General features: G+C 36.3%; 1 protein-coding gene and 1 pseudogene across 16 annotated transcripts in view; one reads left to right on the top strand and one right to left on the bottom strand.

The window, feature by feature from the left end:
- The window catches only part of ALG13 (ALG13 UDP-N-acetylglucosaminyltransferase subunit), an 82,110-nt gene that overhangs the window by 43,576 nt on the left and 18,391 nt on the right, over positions 1-20,143 (bottom strand). For 13 of the 16 annotated variants that reach the window (XM_007992592.3, XM_007992593.3, XM_007992591.3 and 10 more), the window contains exons 4-8: positions 11,816-12,182; positions 11,174-11,257; positions 8,455-8,505; positions 7,647-7,693; positions 6,896-6,968 (exon numbers count right to left, since the gene is read on the bottom strand). In XM_007992592.3, the coding sequence (XP_007990783.1) occupies positions 6,896-6,968; positions 7,647-7,693; positions 8,455-8,505; positions 11,174-11,257; positions 11,816-12,182 (622 nt within the window). The remainder of the gene's footprint in view (positions 1-6,895; positions 6,969-7,646; positions 7,694-8,454; positions 8,506-11,173; positions 11,258-11,815; positions 12,183-20,143) is intronic. The other 3 variants (XM_007992600.3, XM_037989058.2, XM_037989055.2) reach the window with 2 other exon arrangements.
- On the top strand, positions 69-3,996 carry LOC103232497 (protein DEK pseudogene; annotated as a pseudogene).

Consider the following 20,143-nt stretch of genomic DNA (forward strand, 5'->3'; position numbering starts at 1 on the left):
GTTGATTCTGGGGAGCCGAGCGCGCGGCACGAGCGTCAAGCAAAACAGCGGCCCGCTCGCCTTCTCCTCGGCGTCGGCCGCCCGCCACCTCCCAGAACCTCCTCGTGCCCTCATGTGCCAGGCCCGCGGCGGCCGGGATCCACGGTTCACAGCATGTCCACCTTGGCCCCTGCTGCGGAGGGAGAGGGAACCCCCGCCCAGCCCGCATCCGAGAAAGAACCCGAAATGCCCGGTCCCAGAGAGGAGAGCGAGGAGGAAGAGGACGAGGACGACAACCAGGAGGAGGAGGAAAAAGAGTCTCATCGTGGAAGGCAAGAGGGAAAAGAAGAAAGTAGAGAGGTTGACAATGCAAGTCTCTTCCTTACAGAGAGCGCCATTTATAATTGCACAAGGGGCAGAAACTTTGTGAAATTGAGAGGATACATTTTTTTCTATGTAAGAAGAAAACCGATGAAGTTAGAAATCTACACAAACTGCTTTACAACAGGCCAGGCACTGTGTCCTCATTAAAGAAGAATGTGGGTCAGTTCAGTGGCTTTCCGTTTGAAAAAGGAAGTGTCCAATATAAAAACAAGGAAGAAATGTTGAAAAAATTTAGAAATGCCATGCTAAAGAACATCTGTGAGGTTCTTGATTTGGAGAGATCAGGTGTAAATAGTGAACTAGTGAAGAGGATCTTGAATTTCTTAATGCATCCAAAGCCTTCTGGCAAACCATAGCCAAAATCTAAAAAAACTTTAGCAAAGGCAGTAAAAAGGAACGGAACAGTTCTGGAATGGCAAGGAAGGCTAAGCGAACCAAATGTCCTGAAATTCTGTCAGATGAATCTAATAGTGATGAAGATGAAAAGAAAAACAAAGAAGAGTCTTCAGATGATGAAGATAAAGAAGGTGAAGAGGAGCCACCAAAAAAGACAGCCAAAAGAGAAAAACCTAAACAGAAAGCTACTTCTAAAAGTAAAAAATCTGTGAAAAGTGCCAATGTTAAGAAAGCAGATAGCAGCACCACCAAGAAGAATCAAAACAGTTCCAAAAAAGAAAGCGAGTCTGAGGATAGTTCAGATGATGAACCTTTAATTAAAAAGTTGAAGAAACCCCCTACAGATGAAGAATTAAAGGAAACAATAAAGAAATTACTGGCCAGTGCTAACTTAGAAGTCACAATGAAACAGATTTGCAAAAAGGTCTATGAAAATTATCCTACTTATGATTTAACTGAAAGAAAATATTTGATAAAAACAACTGTAAAAGAGCTAATTTCTTGTAATTTCTTGAGATAGAGGACAGAGATGACTCACTCCCATAGATTTGAAGATCTGATTTATACCATTATACCAGCAAAGATAATGTATTTCCTTTTCTAAATCCTTGTTAAGCAACGTTAGAACTTACTGCTGACCTTTTTATCTTGAGTGTTATGTGAATTTGAGTTTGCTATTTTAAATTGCATTTCTATGCCATTTTTAGTTTAAAATCTTACATGGCATTAATTGTTCCTTGCTTTTATAGTTGTATTTTGTATATTTTGGGTTTCTTTATATAAAGTCATAGATTCTTGAACTGTTGTGGTTTTTAGTGCACTTAATATTAGCTTGCTTAAGGCATACTTTTAATCAAGTAGAACAAAAACTATTATGACTGGGATTTATACACACAGAGATTGCAGTATTTAGTATATGAAATATTTTGAATACACATCTCTGTCAGTGTGAAAATTCAGCGGCAGTGTGTCCATCATATTAAAAATACACAAGCTACAGTTGTCCAGATGACTGAATTAGAACTTTTCTCCTGCATGTGTATATATGTCAGATTGTCAGCATGACAAAAGTGACAGATGTTATTTTTGTATTTTTAAAAAACAATTTGTTGTATACAAAGTTTTTAAATTTCTTTTGTGCAGACCACTTTTTAAACTCACATAGGTAGGTATCTTTACAGTTGTAGACTATGGAATGTCAGTGTTCAGCCAGACAGTATGATGGAGCAGTGAAAGTCAATTCAGTGATGGAACATGAAGGAACAGTTATTCTGCTTTGTCTCAAAAGTGTCGTCAATTTGTAATTTTAGTATTAACTCTGTAAAAGTGTCTGTAAGTACGTTTTATATTAAGGACAGACCAAAAATCAACATATCAAAGCTTCAAAAACTTTGGGAAAGGGTGGGATTAAGTACAAGCACATTTGGCTTATAGTAAATGAACCGATTTTTATTAACTGCTTTTGTCCATATAAAATGCTGATATTTACCGGAAACCTAGCCACCTTCATGATTACGATTAAAGTACCAGATTATAATGCCAGAATATAATGTGCAAGCAATCGTGGATATCTCTGACAAAGTGTTATCTCAAAAATAATATACTTTTACATTAAAGAAATTTGATGTTTCTCTGGAGTTGGGGCTCTGGCTTTTAAAGTTTGGCTAATCAGTGTTGATTCTAGATGATCAACATAATGGACCACTCCTGAATGAGACTAATTTTGTCTTTCAAATTTACTGTCTTAAATCAGTTTATTAAATCTGAATTTTAAAACACGCTGCTTATGACAGAATGACACATTTGATGTACCAATTAAGGGTTGAAAAATATCTTTGCATCATGGAACAGAAATATATATGTTGAATGTTAACAGGTATTTTCACAGGTTTGACTTGTTTGATAGTTACTCAGACACTAGGGAAAGGTAAATAGAAGTGAACAAAATAAGCAACTAAATGAGACCTAATAATTGGTCTTCGATTTTAAATATTTAATTCGTTCTTATAAACCTTGTCAATAAAATTAATCTAAATTTTTTAAAAAAGTTATCCATTTAACTGAATAGCAATATATCAATACACTATATAGCACCAATACTGCTAGAGAGACTTCCTCAATGAATTAAGGCACATCTCAGGCTACAAAAATGACAGTTTAATGTCTGAGCTGATTCCTTGAATCCCTAGAGGTTTTTTTTTTTTTCCCAAAACAATTCAAAGGCCATGCTTGTTAAGCAAAATTTTGTCAGTCAAAATGTTGCATGTGATGAAATTTGTTTACATAACTGTTCCAAAACCTTTCTGAATTTTTGTTAAAAAAATCTGTCTTTGCCAGGTGGGGTGGTGTGTGCCTATAGTCTCAGCTACTACGGCAGGAGGGTCACTTGAGCCCAGGGGTTTGAAGCTGTAGTGTGCTATGATCTCACCTGTGAATAGCCACTGCACTCCAGCCTAGGCAACATAGTGAGATCCCCATCTCTTAAAAAAAAAATCTGTCTTATATAAGGGATATAATCCCTAGTGATTAAGGTTCTTCCATTTTGAAGGTATCAGCAACCTGAGTTACTCAAAATGATTCTGCAATCTGTGGAAAGATGTTGCCACCAAGCCTCCTTGGCAGAAAAAAAAAATTATCCTAAGCATTCTTTTTTTCTATCTTCCTACTCTTCCCTGGGCTAACTTCTCCCAATAATCCAGTTATTTGATCCCAGGTCTATTATTCTTCACTCGTCTTTTTGGAAATCACAATTCTATTTCAGTAATAATCCATTTCAAAGTACTGAAGTCAAATGTCAAGCTAAAGTAACTCACAGTAAAGTTTAAGTTATAAGTTTCTCCTACCACAAGGGGTATTTGCATTTAAGAGTTTATTAACCCATAAGAACAGTGAGCAGATTGTGAGCAGAGAAACCCTTTGTACTTTGGGCTACAAGAACTGGGAACTCTAAGAAGTATTAATAACTAGAGGCAGCTGTTAAGGAATAAAGGAATTCAGTTAACCAGACTGATGAACCAGCAGTTCTCATAGAAAGAAGACAGACAACTATATAATTTCTCTATTAAAGTAGCAAGAATTTCCATTTTGACTGGAAGAGGCAAAACAAGGCATGATGGCTTTTATGTTTCCCATGGTATCCCAACATGAAATAGTAATTCATACATACTTGTGGGTGGTTTGTTTGGGAGTGGGCAGATGGGATGTAATTAATGGCAGTAAACTAGTGAAAAAATGGGGTAGATCTATATTACTAAGAAGGATATTTAAAAAGAACAAGTAACAATGTTAAATATGAGTCCATTTACATTTAAAAGACAAATACAAAGAAAATGATACAGAAAGATACTCACCAATACTTAATAGTTTGTTACTTTGAAGTGCATGAGAACCAATACTTGTTACTTCGAAGTGCATAAGATTGAAGAGGATGAGTGGGGACATTCTTACTCTACGTTTCCAGACTTAATTTTATTTTGTTTTTAATATAAGTATATACTTCTATCTAGATAGAGCAAATGAGCTGAGTGAAGATGGCTCGATTTCAGCTGAATACACTTAAGAAACTGAAGATAACTATGTAGAATGCAGAATTAAGTCAACACAGAAGGTGAAAGATACCGAAGTGAATATTAGACATTTATTTCTATGAAAGTTTGTTCTAAAATATTTTTAGAAGGTTCGTTAATAATGTTCACGCCTATAATAAAGTCATTTTTATTTATTTATTTTTGAGATGGAGTCTTGCTCTGTCGCCCAGGCTGGAGTGCAGTGGCGAAATCTCGGCTCACACAACCTCCGCCTCCTGGGCTCAAGCGATTCTTCTACCTCAGCCTCCCGAGTAGCTGGAATTACAGGCATGCACCACCACACCCAGCTAATTTGGGTATTTTTAGTAGATACGGGGTTTCACCATATTGGCCAGGCTGGTCTCAAACTCCTGACCTCAAGTGATCCACCTGCCTCGACCTCCCAAAGTGCTGAGATTACAGGCATGAGCCACCACACCCGGCCTCATTTTTAAAACCTCGGTCCTGATGCCAATCTTAGGAGTGTGAACTGAGATAAGCAACAAAGTTTTAGGGAAAGTAAAGCATCACAGAATAAAAGCACCTGGCTTTTCAATATAAACACACACTCCCACTCTATAAATTCCCAAATCAGACATATATATGCACTATCCTGTACATGCAAATACCCAAGTGCTGGTAAGCATTAGCTCTGTATACATGTATGGATATTTGTAGGTTGTACACACTCAAAACGTCTGACATTTTTGTATTCTCATGGTTCCCAATGGGTAATGTTCCCTCTAAATTAGCTAAATAATCTCTCTGTAAGATACACAAGACATTTAAAATGGAACTGTATAACTGTAGGAACTAAGTGGTGGGTACATGAATGTTTACTACATGAGTCTTCAAACTTCTCTCTGTATGAAAAATTTCAGAATACAATGTTGGGGAAAAACTGAACTGGAAGTTTAAAGATCCCTGGTAAAGATCCAAATTTCATCTAAAGCAATGCTATGTACAATTGCTTAGATACAAAAGCTAACACACCTCTTCCTCAAACAATTCAGATGTCACACCTTTGCCTAAAAACTTTCCATTAGTGTTTCGGGTCAAGTGTGCTGGTGTCTGAAATTTACTTTAAAATACATCAAAAAAGAAAGATGGACAGATGAATGGATTGAGGAATAGATATGTTATAAGAATACTAAGATGTTAACAGCAGATTCTAGGTGGTGGGTAAGTATATGGATGCTCACTGTAAAATTCTGTTAACTTTTCTGTATGTTTGAACATCATAATAAAATGTTGGGAAAAAGTTTCAAATGACTATTCTGTACAATGAAAAGACAAATTATTTGGCATGGCTTGCTCTACCTCTTACTATGTAACTGTAGCCTATCTTTCCAGTATCACCCTCCTCACATCCAACTACTTAAGTCCCAAAGGATCTCTTGCTTCTACGCCTCTGTATATAGTGTTTCCTCTGAATACACTGCTCTTCATATTTGACGGACTCTTTTATATTCCACTTAAATGTCACTACCACCATGAAGCTTTCTAAACTCCCTCAAGCAGAAAGAAGGGGTTTTTCCTTTGTGCTTTTAGCACAGTTTTTATTATTATAAAACTTACCACTTTGCTGTAATTAACCCTTTGCAGTTCTGTCTTCATTGCCCCTTAAGCTCTTGGAGGGCAAGGATTTCACTGGGTCCCCAAAGCTCAGAAAAGAGATAATTAATGTACCTCATTCGTACTTATCTTCTAAGTTATCTCCTACTCAGTCTTCTCTATTCCTAATGCTACTTCTCCTTAGTTCAGATATTTCCCCTCAATTACCATAACAGCATCCTAACAGTTCTCCTGGTCTCTAGTCTTGTCTTGCCATCATTAAAATTTTGTCTAAATTGTGTTCCATGTTGTGAAATAAGACATATAAAACTCAAACACTATGTAGTCTATATTTCACTAATAAAATAATCAGTATAAAGGTTTTTCTTTTATAAACTTTTTGGAGGAGAAACTGTATGCTGAAAAACAATTTATCTGCTGAGTATTCTCAACTAACCATCAAGTACTTTACCAGGCAGTAGTAGACACTGTCACTTCCCTCAAGAAACTTTCAGATAATGAAAGAAATACATATGAAGACAAACACAATATAATAAATACTACAATTACTTGGGAGCTGCTAGGGGAAAACAAAGTGAGAAAATGACTCCAGGGGCATTGGGAAAGTTTCAAATACAAAGACACAAAGTATGAAAGGCAGAATACCTGGAAGCATGGCATAATAAGGATGGAAGAAAATAAAGCTGCTTTGGGACCTTTCAGGATGCTGAATGCCTAGCTTCAAAGTTTGAACCTTATCCTTTTTAGTCACTGAGAAGCCACTTAGGGTTTGGGGTGGCTTTTTTCCTATCACAGAGAAATGACAATCAGATCTGTTTAGAGGGCTAACAACACTGAGATTAACTGACTAGAGAGGAAAATGCTAGTAACAGAGAAACCTGTCATTCAGATTATGCTTTTCATTAATTAGGTTAAAAAAATGATTTAATATCCAGGCAAGCCAGAGGCATCATTCAACTTCTTTTATATAAGTCAACATTCACTCATCTTCTTACCTTGTCTTCATAGCCATTATCTGTGACATAAGTTGGAGGTTTTCCAGGAAAGCGATAAAGAATGAAATCCCGACTACATGGGGAAAACAAAGGTTAAGTGGGAAGACATAATTTGGCATATGTAACAGATAGTTATAGGAACAACTATTTCTGCTTTTAAATTGCCTACCTTATTCATGTAAAGTAATATAAATATCCGGTTTAATGTTTGGCTTTAAAATAATCCAAAAGGGCTAAATGACTTTAATTCAAAGTAGACGGCTAATTGCCCCTAAAGTCCTATGGATTTTTTTTTAATGTATCTTAATTTGGGAGGAGAAGGGGTGAAGACAATGAATTATTAATTGTATGTATGGCTGTGAGTTGGGGGGTGGTGCTCTCCTTTATTTTTTGGCAAAAGGCTAGAAAACAGGCATTTCAGCTTTTGCAGACTATATGGTTTATTCAACTTTGCTTTGGTAGCATGAAAGCAGCACAGACAATGCATAAGTGAATGAGCATGACTGTGTTCCAACAAAGCTTTATAGACACTGAAATCTGAATTTTATATAATTTTTCCATCCCATGAAACATTCTTCTTTTGACTTTTCAACCATTTAAAATATTTTAACACTCTCTCTTAGCTTTCTTCATTCTAGATATCAACACATCAAATCTCAAATTTCCCCAATCCCGAAGAGACCGTTAATTGAGATCTTATACACACATGCATGCAAACACCCACTCTCAAAGAAAAGAGGATATAACTTACTTATAAATTAGAGAAAGAGCTCTTATTTCCAGCTGGCCAGCACTTTCCTAAACATAAATAGTGTATAGAGTTTTAAAAAAACATTCTGTAGCTAGGAGGTAGTTTTTTCAAGTTCAACAAATTTTTAGCTGCTTAGCACTATTTTAGATGAAGAATTTGTAGAACACACTATAACCTGTTTTAAGGCTTGGAATACTGTGATAGCTACTTATTAACATAAACTTATCCTGAAAAAAGGATCTAAAGCCCTACTTAGCCATTAAGTAATAAGGACAGTTAATAGGAGAGATTTTAAAAACACAATAAAGATGGAACTAGTATAATAAAAAGGCAGTAGGGATTTAGTAAATGTGTTTTTTAAGTCCAGAACCATGGAATTAACTTTATCATATAAAAATTATTTCTAAATAAAGTATGAATTTATGAATTTTACTCCCACATAAAAGGAAGAAAACTACAAATCAGGGGAATTGTTTAATAACAAAATAATGACCTCTTGGTAAAATTCATTACCACCCTCCTCCTCCATTAAAGTGAAAAGGCTTAAGCTTCTCCTGTTTCCAAGTAGTGTATACTCTTTTGCTAGTCTATGGTTGATGGGATTCTTAACACACAATTATCAATATTCGACACAAACCAATAGGTCAGTTTTCAGCCTCTAAACTTATGCAAGAACTATTGGATTCAACACAGTTGGCTACTAAATAAAATAGTTGGGGTCTGGCTAAAATAATACAGCTGAATGAATAAATTTACATTACTATTCCAAATAACTCTGAAAAGATTAAACCCCCATATTTGATCTTACCTTGGGATCTCCCAACCGTTCCAGGTATTTCTCAAAAGATCCCTCCACATACTTCAAAAATAAAACAAACTCGACTTAACCAAATACACAGCATTACTGAAATGTGATTATATTCTACAATATTATCCTGCAATGGGTTTTTTGCTCAGCTCAACAATTATGGTAGTAAGTTTCTACTTTGCACAGCACCTCAAGAAGATTTGCACATACAAAAAAGTCATGAGTGGAGAAAAGCTGGAGTATAAAAGTATCTCAGGAATTGGTCCTGGCATATCCACATACCAGTGCATTTCATCAAATGGTATGCTTTTGAGTTTCATTTGAAACGCCAATTTAAGTAATGACAATTTTCATAAATCAAGCAAGACCAGTATTTCTAAGGATTTCAAATTTCACAAGACATGCATTTACAAAATTAAACTGAGGAACTTTAAAGAGAATTTCATTAGTTTCTAAAAAGACCATGGGACAAGGGAACTTTTTAGGGTTGATGGAAACATTCTATATCTTGACTGTAGTGGCAGTTCCATGATTGCATATTATCTCCAAAACTAAAAATGGTAAACTTAAAATGAGTTTTATTGTATGTAAAATATGCCTCAATAAAAATGAAATTAAACTCAGGACTGTAATAGATTTATTTCTAGTTCCATGGATACATATCATTAGACTTTTAAAAAATCATTTAAATTTTCCTTTTAAAAAGTTTTGAGATATAAATGACACACAGGCCGGGTACGGTGGCTCACGCCTGTAATTCCAGCACTTTGGGAGGCCAAAGTGGGCAGATTATGAGGTCAGGAGATCAAGACCATCCTGGCTAATATGGTGAAACCCCATCTCTACTGAAAATACAAAAAAAATTAGCCGGGCATGGTGGTGGGCACCTGTAGTCCCAGCTACTTGGGAGGCTGAGGCAGGAGAATGGCATGAACCCAGGAGGCAGAGCTTACAGTGAGCCAAAATCATGCCACTGCACTCCAGCCTGGGCGACAGAGCAAGACTCCGTCTCAAATAAATAAATAAATAAATAAATAAATAAATAAATGACATACAATAAACTGCCCAACTTAAATAGCACAAATTTTGACTTATGTATACACCCATGAAATCATCATCACAATTGAGATAGTGAATATATCACTTCCATAAGTATCCTTGTGCCCCTCTATAACTCATATATAACCACTGATCTGCTTTCTGTCACTATAGATTGGCTTGTATTTTTTCTAGAGTTTTATATAAGGGAAATCAAACAGTATAAACTTTGCAGGGGATCTGGTTTCTATCACTCAGTATTGAATTGAAATTCATTTATGTAGTTTTAAAATTTTACACACATCTGTGTTATTCAAAATGTTGTCCACAAACCAATAGCAAATATTACTTCAGAGTTTGTTAAAAATGCAGAAATCTCCACTGAGCGCAGTGGCTCACATTTGTAGTCTCAGCACTTTGGGAGGCCAAGATGGGCAGATCACTTGAGCCCAGGAGTCTGAGACCAGTCTGGGCAACATGGCAAAAACCCCATCGCTACTAAAAACACAAAAAACTTAGCCCAGTGAGGTGGTGTGTGCCTGTAGTCCCAAGTTACTTTGGAGGCTGAGGTGGGAGGATTGCTTCAGCCTGGTAGAGGATGCAGCAAGCCGTGATCCTGCCACTGCACTCCAGCCTGGGCAACAGAGTAAGACCCTGTCTCAAGGTAAGAAAAAGAAGAAATCTCGGGCCACAACTCGGACCTACTGAATCAAAACCTGTATTTTAACAAGATCTCCAGGTGATTTGTATGCACAGAAACACTTGCGATGCACTGCTTTACACTGTGGTCTTGCATTTGAAGTAATGTCACGAATAATCCTTTCTCCAGGTGTAGAGAAGACTACAATCAACTTCAAGGTAACAAGCTTTTAAGTCAAGAAGTCTTCACATAGTTTTAAAATTCACTGAAACCAGTTGAGAAAATTAAGAGTAAAACTCGAACAGCAGGCAAATACCCACAATAAATAGAAGAAACAAATAGCACTGGAAGGGCCAGAAGTGTTTAAAACACACACACACACACACACACACACACACACACAAAAGGAAGCCTCCAATTTCATTAACAAGAATTCAAATACATGAAGGTGTACAAATGTCTTCTGTAAGTTGTTTTACCTAAAGTTAATCATTAGTGGCAGAGCTCTAATTATACAATTTGTCACATGGAAAGACTAGATACTTAGACTCATTTGTTCCCTTACAACTAAGTTTTACAAGATTCCTCAAATTGACTGGCTGAAGATTACTGTCCACAGGATTAAGCAAGAAAATAGAGGGGGTTCCCATTTGTACATATTTTAAAATATGCACTGCAAAACATTAACAGAGCCAAACCTTTCACGAACTATTAGTAATTGTTCAATAAAACTGTATGGATAATATAAAACAGCAATCAAAATGTAACTTTTTAGGGTCTGGAGTTCTTGGTGTAGGATGAGGTAAGTAGTGGGAAAATGTAGATTATTCTTGATTTTTAATTAACCTTGATTTTTAAACAACCTAATTCTAGCAGAGGGTCCAGAAGCACGTTAGCTACTGGGAAGGGAACCAGTTGGGAATTAAATATTTGCTATTGAGGAGACTGCATGATATAGTTTAATTTTGGTAGGTGCTCACAATTACTTTCCCACCTGTTACATAGTCTACCAGCTCTCCCCTGGGTATGTATTCTACTTACAGACTCAAAAGTTTGTTGATTTTCCCTCATATATGAGACACAAGCCTTCCTGATTTCCAAATGATGGACCTGGCTGCAAAACAACTAAAAAGAGAAAGACCAGCCCACTGTCAGTAGTCATTTAAAATAGACACTTCTAAATCAAGACTATGAACTGGACACTTAAGCCTTCCTTATTCAGAACATATGTAGGAAATTGGGAAACTAAATCATCTTACTCTAAGTTTTTCTTAATATCATCTCCAACGAAATTGGGGAAGGATGACTGTCATGCCCCATCCCTTTTTCTACTCCTTATGTGCACAGCCTATAATTTTTTTCTTAGGTATTAGAGGAAGCAGGGGATGCTTACAAAGGATCAAGATATATTTCAAAGTTGTCTTTAGCCTCATCTTACCCCTCCTACATTACAAACTAGCATTTAAAAAACAGAAAAGATAGCAAAGGTACAGCAATATAGACTATTCAGCAAAGGCATGCACCAAGCTAATAAGAGCAAGCAGCTTCTCTCTAGGACCTGATAGGCCTGATGTTTTCACTAGAAAGCAGGGGAACTTTTTTGTTTCTTTTGGCAAACTACAGGACCATCCCATGTCTCAAACTCTGAAAACTCAGTACAGGGAAGATATGTTTTCCTTTTACCTGCTCCGAAATAGCCCGAAAGAGGCAAGAGGCATCCTTGGCAGTCAGCTTTCGAAACAGCCCTAAGCTGCCTAAATATTCATCCATTGATGCCTCATTCAAAGACTTCTGGCTGCAGTAGTTTTTCCATCCTTTATGCATTTTGTACAGGGTGGGGGTGAGAGGGAGAGGAAAAAAAGTGTGGCAAGAGGGAAAAAGCAGGGTGCAGGTAGGATGGGTAGCAGTAACAAGGGCTTGCTTATGCAGGTATCCGGAAAGCAGCCCAAAGTCTAGGCCTGAGAAGGCAGTTGAAGTCAGCGCTGCAGAATCTTGGCACTTCCCAGGAGCAGAAGCAATGGACTTGGCTTGCCCAGGACAAGTCAGGACCCTGTGAAAAGAAGAGGAAGAGCCAATCCTCCTAGGAATAGGGAACTCAGACTGAGGAGGAGACGTGGGAGGGAGGGAGGAAGTGCTTAGAGTTACCTCCTTGGGAAAGAGTGGGATTAACCCAATCAGACCAAGGTTGAGAAAAGTATGCATAAGCAGCTGAGCTTTGGGACTGGAAGGAAACTGACTTTGCAGCTTAACTCAGGGCAACTGCTGCACGAGGCTGAAAAGGGACTACAATAAGGCTCAGGTGTGTAGGTTGCAGCCTGGTCAACATTACATTGCTTTAAGATCTCTAGCTGAATATTCAACTAGTCTCTCCACCAAATTCCCTGCTCCTTTCATAGTTTCAGGGAAACATGGAGGGAGGGAATTTTGATGAACCTAGTTAACCTGTGAGTATTTGCATTAATATCTTTTTAATACACACAAAAAAGGAGAAGGAACTTCCCTTAATCTATAGTGGCAGAGGGCACAGTTCAAGCTAAGTACCAAAGCTATTACCTGGATATTCCAGATATAGGGTTGAAGTAATCTTCTAATTCTAGATAATAATCTCTGCCAGGATCACAGAAACTAAATCTTATTGGCCATGCTCGGGAAACCTTATACAATTCTTGACTAAGGCCTCCAAAGTATTATATGGCACCAGTAAAAAAGAAAAATGCAGGAAAAAAAAGTGTGTTTCTTTAAAAATGGAAATAAAAATTTAAACGGAAGCAGCATGAAAATATCCATAAACTTTCTAATAGACTACATTTGAAATGGTATGGTACAATATGAGATGAGCTAGACAACGAGAGATGTGTTTCAATGTTTTACTAGCATACTTTTCCAGAAACATAACTCTGGATTCTGAGAAAAACCAAAGAAAATACTAAGTGCCACAGGCAGGCCCAATTGCTTGTATTATTTGTTCCTATTATCTATGCTATCTAGCGTCTTTTATTTTTATTTAAACGCAAAAATCCAATTCCTTTCTTACATTTTTTAAGTATTAAAAAAATAAAGAGGTCAAAAGTTGGCTTTAGAGAAGGCACAACATTAAGCTGCTTTCAGAATTGTTTTTTCTTTTTCTTTTTCTTTTTTTTTTTTTTTTGTATCTGTGGATCCAGTAGTAATCATGACTGCTCCCTCTAGGAAAAGGAGCAATATTTTATAATTTAGGAACGAAATAATATTTGACATGGTAAAAAAAGTATAAATCTTGACTTCCTTAGCATGCCAATTTGAAATTACCTTAATTTCTTTCTTTTTTTTTTTTTTTTAAATGGTCTCACTCTGTCACTCAGGCTGAAGTGCAAATGCAGTGGTGTGAATACAGCTGACTACAGCCTCAACCTCCTGGGCTCAAACAATCCTCCTACCTCAGCCTCCCAAGTAGCTAAGACCACAGGTGCATACCACCACACCCAGCTAATTTTTGTATTTTCTGTAGAGTTGGGGTCTTGCCACATTGCCCAGCTGGTCTCAAACTCCTGGGTTAAAGCTATCCTCCCACCTCAGCTTCAGAATGTGCTGGAATTACAGCCATAAGCCACCATGTGCAGCCACTGATTTCTTTTGTAACGAAACTGTAACACTGGAGAAGTGATGCTTTTTGCAAAAGTTCTGAAACACACTGTTTGGGAAGACAGATTGCCATCTTTCGATAAGGTCACTAATTCACTGAGAAAAATTAATTAAGGGTTATAATTTGGCCAGGTATGATGGCTCACACCTGTGATCCCAGCCCTTTGGGAAGGCGAGGAGGGCAGATCATGAGGTCAGGAGATCGAGACTATCCTGGCTAACATGGTGAAACCCCATCTCTACTAAAAATACAAAAAATTAGTTGGGTGTGGTGGGCACCTATAGTCCCAGCTACTCCGGAGGCTGAGGCAGGAGAATGGCGTGAGCAGAGATCGCGCCACTGTACTCCAGCCTGGGCAACAGAGCGAGACTCCATCTCAAAAAAAAGGATAATTTAAAAGTTAATTTGTTTCCAGCATATTGTACTTGTAGAGAAAAACACAAATGCTTCACATCTGCTTTTTAAACTAAAAATAAGTATGATATATAAAACAATGCAATCTAAATGCTTCATTTTGAGGAAGGGAATGGGAGAAGGGAAAATGGGAGAGGGAGGGAGAGAATCAGAAAAGTAATAGAAAACTGAAAAAAAGAAAAACATAAGTAGGGACAGGAAGACAAAAGGAGACTGAGCAAAAGAAAAAACACACAGGGAAGCACACAGAAGTAGATCCACACAAATATGGCCCATCCATTTTTGATAAAGGTGCAAAATCAGTTCAATAGAAAAAAGATAGCATTTTCATCAAGTGGTGCCAGAACAATTGACCATCCACATGCAAAAAAAGGATCCTCAACCTATATCTCACATCTTGTACTATAATTAACTCAAAGTGGCATAAAGGTAAAATAAAACTTCAAAATTTTTAAAAATAAAATATATGAGAAAATCTTTAAGATCCTGAATTAGGTAGTGAGTTCTCAGATACATAACAGGGGAAAAAAAATTAACTCGATTTTATCAAAATTTAAAACTTTTGCTCTGCAAATGACATTGTTAGGAGAATGAAAACACAAGCCAAAACGGGGAGAAAATATTTTTACATCACATATCGAACCAGAAAAACTCTGTACTAAAATATGTAAAGAACTCTGAAAAGTCAACAATAAAAAAAATCCAATTTCTTAAATAGACAAAAGATTTGAATACACATTTCACCAAAGATACAAGAATGGCTAATGAGCACATAAAAAGATATTTGAAATCATCGATCGTTAGGAAAATGGAAATTAGAATCACAGTAAGACATCATTACAAACCCACCAGGATAGCTATAATAAATAATACAAACAACAGCATTAACAAGGATTGGAGAAACTGGTCCTAAGAAGACGGAAGCAAAAACTGTATGATTCCAAAAGGAATATGATTCCATTTATAAGAAATATGCCAAAAGGGTAAATCTAGAGACAGAAAGCAGATGAAGTAGTTGCCCGGGGATGGAGTGAAAATAGGCACTGACTACAAATAAGCACAAATAATCTTTCTGGAATAACAAAAATCTACTAAAACTATTTTGTGGTGATATGTGTACAATTCTGTACATTCACTAAAAATTAAATTGTACTCTTAAAACTGGTAAATTTAACGACTTTCAGGTATGTCACATACCATATAATTCACTCACCTAAAGCATACAATTCGATGGTTTGTTGTATAGAGTTGTGCATCCATCACCATAATCAACTTGAGCATTATCTTTATCCCAAAATGAAACTCTGCATCCTGTAGCTGTCAACCTCTAATCCCTCTATCCCCACTAACCCCAGACAACCACTAATCTACTTCCTGAATAGATTTCCCTGTTCTGAACATTTCAAATAAATGGGATCATAAAATGTGTGGTCTTATGTGACTCGCTTCTTTTACTTAGCATAAGGTTATCAAAGTCCACCCATGTTGTAGCCTGGTGCATCACTACATAGTTCAATCCACTGTATAAAACAAAATGTGTTCATCCATTCATTAGTTGATAGAAATTTGGGTTGTTTCCACTTTTGGGCTATTATGAATAGTATTTCCATAAATATTCACATGCAAGTTTTTGTTTTGACTTATGTTTTCAATTATTTTAGACATAATACCTATGAGTGGAGTTACTGGATCATATGGTAACTCTATTTAACCTAATGTTAGGAACTGTCAAACTTTTTCAGAGCATCTGCACCATTTTACATTCTTACCAATAGTGTATGAGGGTTCAATTTTTCTCTAGATCCTTATCAACACTTGTTATTTTCCATCTTTTGATTATAGTCAACCTAGTGGGTGTGAAGTGGTATCTCACTGTGGTTTTGATTTGCATTTCCCCAGTGGCTAATGATATTGAGCATCTTTTCATCTGCTTATTGACCATTTGTATATCTTTAATGAGATACCACTACATACATCTTAGAATAACTAAAATAATTTTTTTAACTGACAATACCAAGGGTTGAAAAGGATATAGAACTGGAACTCTCTCATATGTTGCTAGTGGGAATGTAAAATAGTACAACCACTGTGGAAAACAGTTTAGCAGTTTCTTATAAAATTGAACAGAGTTACCATATGATCAAGCAATCCCACTTCTAGGTATCTACATAAGAGAAATGGTAACACAAAAACCTCTATGTGAATGTTCATAGTAGCTTTATCCATAATCATGAACTCTCAAAACTGGAAACAATCTAAACATTTCTCAGCTGGTGAATGGACAAAAACTGTGGTACATTCAAACAAAAGAATACTTCCTAGGAATAGAAAATAATGAAATAATGATACATAAAAGAACATGTATCTCAAATGTAACATGTGAACCGAAAAAAGACAAGATTCAAAAAGCTACACACTGTATGCCTGCATTTATATGACATATTGAAAAAGGCCAAAGGATAGGAAGGGAAAGCAGATTAGTTTTTGTCAGTAGTTGGGGCTGAAGAGCTGACTACAAAGAGAAAGGATAAATGGGGGCAACTGGAATTGTTCTGCATCTCAACTGTGGCAGTGGTTACATGATTATGCGTTTGTCAAAATTATAGAACTATATAAGAAAACAGGCTAATTTTACTGTATTTAAATTTAACAGTTAAGTAAAACAAAAAAGCAGAAGAAATAGAGTTGAGGAGCTCACAGAATAGTCAACGATATTGGAAAGAAAAAATAAGAAAATTAGATTATCAATCTAGGAAAGCCAACATCTAACCAACAGGAAGCCCAAAATGAGATGAAGCAGAGGGAAAGAAATGATAATGATGATGATGATAATATAAAAAAATTCTAGCACTATAGAACATGAGTATCCATATTGAAATTGAAAGGGCTCATGAAGTAGTCACCACAATGAAAGCAAAAAAGATCATCATCCCTGTACATAATAATAAAGTTTCTGAAGTCAGGGGAAAAAGAGAAGATCCTAAAGCTTTCAGAGAAGAAAAACAGTTTATACACAAAAGAACACAAATAAGAACACAATATACTTCTCAAAAAACTGGGATTCGGAAAACAATGAAGCTCCAGATTACAGAGGAAGTTATTTCCAACCTTTATTTCTATAGCAAACTATCAGATGAAAGAGTAAAACAAGGTGTTTTCAGAAAAACAAAAAAGATTTAAAAATGTTGCCACCCTTTCTCAGAAAGCCACTGAAGATATGTGAAACCAAAATAAAGAATTTTCTTTTAAAGTCTGGGGGTGGCAGGGAGCAATCTTGGAAATAGGAGATTCAACACAACAGAAAAGCAAAGAGAAATTACAGGATAAGGATGAAGGGGAAATCACAGGAAGACAGACACTCAGTAGGACTAGAAAATAAGTATTTCCAAAAACAGGATGGAGAACTCCAGTGTGGATATCTCGAAAAAGATAATAAAGGTTTAGATAACTCGATGTGTTTGAATATGAGAGATGTACACTTCTGTTGGAAAGTTTGGAGATGTTACTACTAAAAACTGAGAAAATGAGAAAATAACAAAATGAGATAAAATGAAGTTTTACAGGAAAGGAAACAAATCATTGAACACTACATGGCTCAGATGTGAATAATACTGTAGTTAAGCAGTCATGGCAATTATCAACATTGAAAATGAATCTCACAGAACTGATAAAACTAAATTAGGAGGATGGGAAGGAAAATGGGGAAGAGAAAAAAGAGAAAGTCTGCTCTTTGGGACCTCATTACCCCTTTTTCAACAATGGACAGATAACCTAGACAGAAAATCAATAAGGAAACATCAGACTTGAATTATACTTTACACCAGATGGACCTAACAGACATATACAGAATATTCAATCCAACAGCAACAGAATACATATTCTTGCTATGCAGACATGGACCATTCTCCAGGAGAGATCATATTGTTAGGCTAAAAAACAAGTCTTAACAAATTTAAGGGAACTGAAATCATATCAAGTACCTTTTCAGATCACAATGGCATGAAACTAGAAATCAGTAACGGAAAGAATCTTGAAAAATACACAAATATGTGGGAATTAGACAAAATGCTTCTGAACAAGTCAATGTGTCACAGAATAAATCAAAAAGGAAATTTAAAAAAAAACCCTTGAGACAAATGAAAATGGAAACAATAAACAAAAACTTACGGGATGCAGCCAAAACAGTTCTAAGAGGGAAATTTAGAGTGGTAAATGCCTACACTAAAAAAGAAGAAGATCTCAAATAATCTAATTATACTTCAAGGAACTAGAAAAAGAAGAACAGCCTAAAGTTAGCAGAAAGAAGGAAACAAAGATCAGAGCATAAATAAATGAGAGAGACTAGAAAAACAATAGAAAAATAATAAACGAAACTAGAAGTTAGTTTCTTGAAAAGATAAACAAAATTGACCTACCCTTAGCTAGACTAGGAGAAAAAGACTCAAATCAGAAATGAAATAGGAGACATTACAACTGATATCAAAGAAATACAAAGGATCACAAGAAACTGCTATAAACAATTATATGCCAACAAATTGGATAGTCTAGAAGAAATGGATGAGTTCCTAGACACATACAACCTGCCAAGACTAAATCATGAAGAAATAGAAAATCTGAACAGACCAATAATGAGGAAGGAGATTGAATCAGTAATAAAAGTCTCCCACCAAAGTCCAAGACCCGATGGCTTCACTGCTGAATTCTATCAAACATTTAAAGAAGAACCAGTACCAATCCTTCTTAAGCTCTTTCAAAAAACTGAAAAAGAAGGAATATTTCTAAACTCATTTTACAAGACCAGCATTACCCTGATACCAAAGCCAGACAAGGACACCACAAAAATAGAAATTTACAGACCAATATCCCTGATAAACATAAACGCAAAAGTCCTCAACAAAACCCTAGCAAGTTAAATTCAACAACACACTAAAAGATTCATTTCCCATGATCAAGTGGGATTTATCCCTGGGCTGCAAGGAGGTTCAATATATACAAATCAATAAATGTGATACACCACATTAACAGAATGAATAAAAATCATGATCGTTTAAATAGATGCAGAGAAAGCATCTGACAAGATTCAACACCCCTTCATAATGAAAACACAAACAAACAAAAAACTCTTGGCCGGGCACGGTGGTTCACACCTGTAATCCCAGCACTTTGGGAGGCCAAGGTGGGCGGATCACGAGGTCAGGAGTTTGAGACCAGCCTGGCCAACATGGTGAAATCACATCTCTACTAAAAAAAAAAAAAAAAAATACAAAAATGAGCTGGGCATGGTGGCGGGCGCCTGTAACCCCAGCTACTCAGGAGACTGAGGCAGGTTAATCGTTTGAACTTGGGAGGCGGAGAATGCAGCGAGCTGGGATCGCGCCATTGCACTCCAGCCTGGGTGACAGGACGAGACTCCGTCTCAAACAAACAAAAACCCTGTCAACAGATTAGGTATACAGGAAATGTATCTCAGTACAATAAACACCACATATGATAAACCCATAGCTACGACCATTTTCAAGGGTGAAAAATCAAAAGCTTTTCCTCTGAGATCAGCGACAAGACAAGGATGCCCCCTCTCACCACTTTTATTCAAGAAATTGTAGCCAGAGGAATTAGGCAAGAGAAAGAAAACACATCCTACTAGAAAAGGAAGAAATGAAATTATCTTTATTTGCTGATAACATGCTCTTGTATATAGAAAAACCTAAAGACTACACACAAAAAAAATGGTTAGAACTGATAAAAAAAAAAAAAAAAGAGTAAAGTTGAAGGATACAAAATCAACATACAAAAAATCAGTAGTGTTTCTATGTTATCCAAAGAGAAAATTAAGACAACAATCCCATTTACAATAGCAACAAATACGTAGGTATAAATGTAACCAATGAGGTAAAAGACTGATATAACACTGAAAACTATAAAACACTCATGAAAAAAACTGAAAAAAAAAAAAACCCCCACAAATAAATGAAACA

This window comes from Chlorocebus sabaeus, chromosome X, assembly GCF_047675955.1.
Source record: "Chlorocebus sabaeus isolate Y175 chromosome X, mChlSab1.0.hap1, whole genome shotgun sequence".
Classification (NCBI taxonomy): domain Eukaryota; kingdom Metazoa; phylum Chordata; class Mammalia; order Primates; family Cercopithecidae; genus Chlorocebus; species Chlorocebus sabaeus.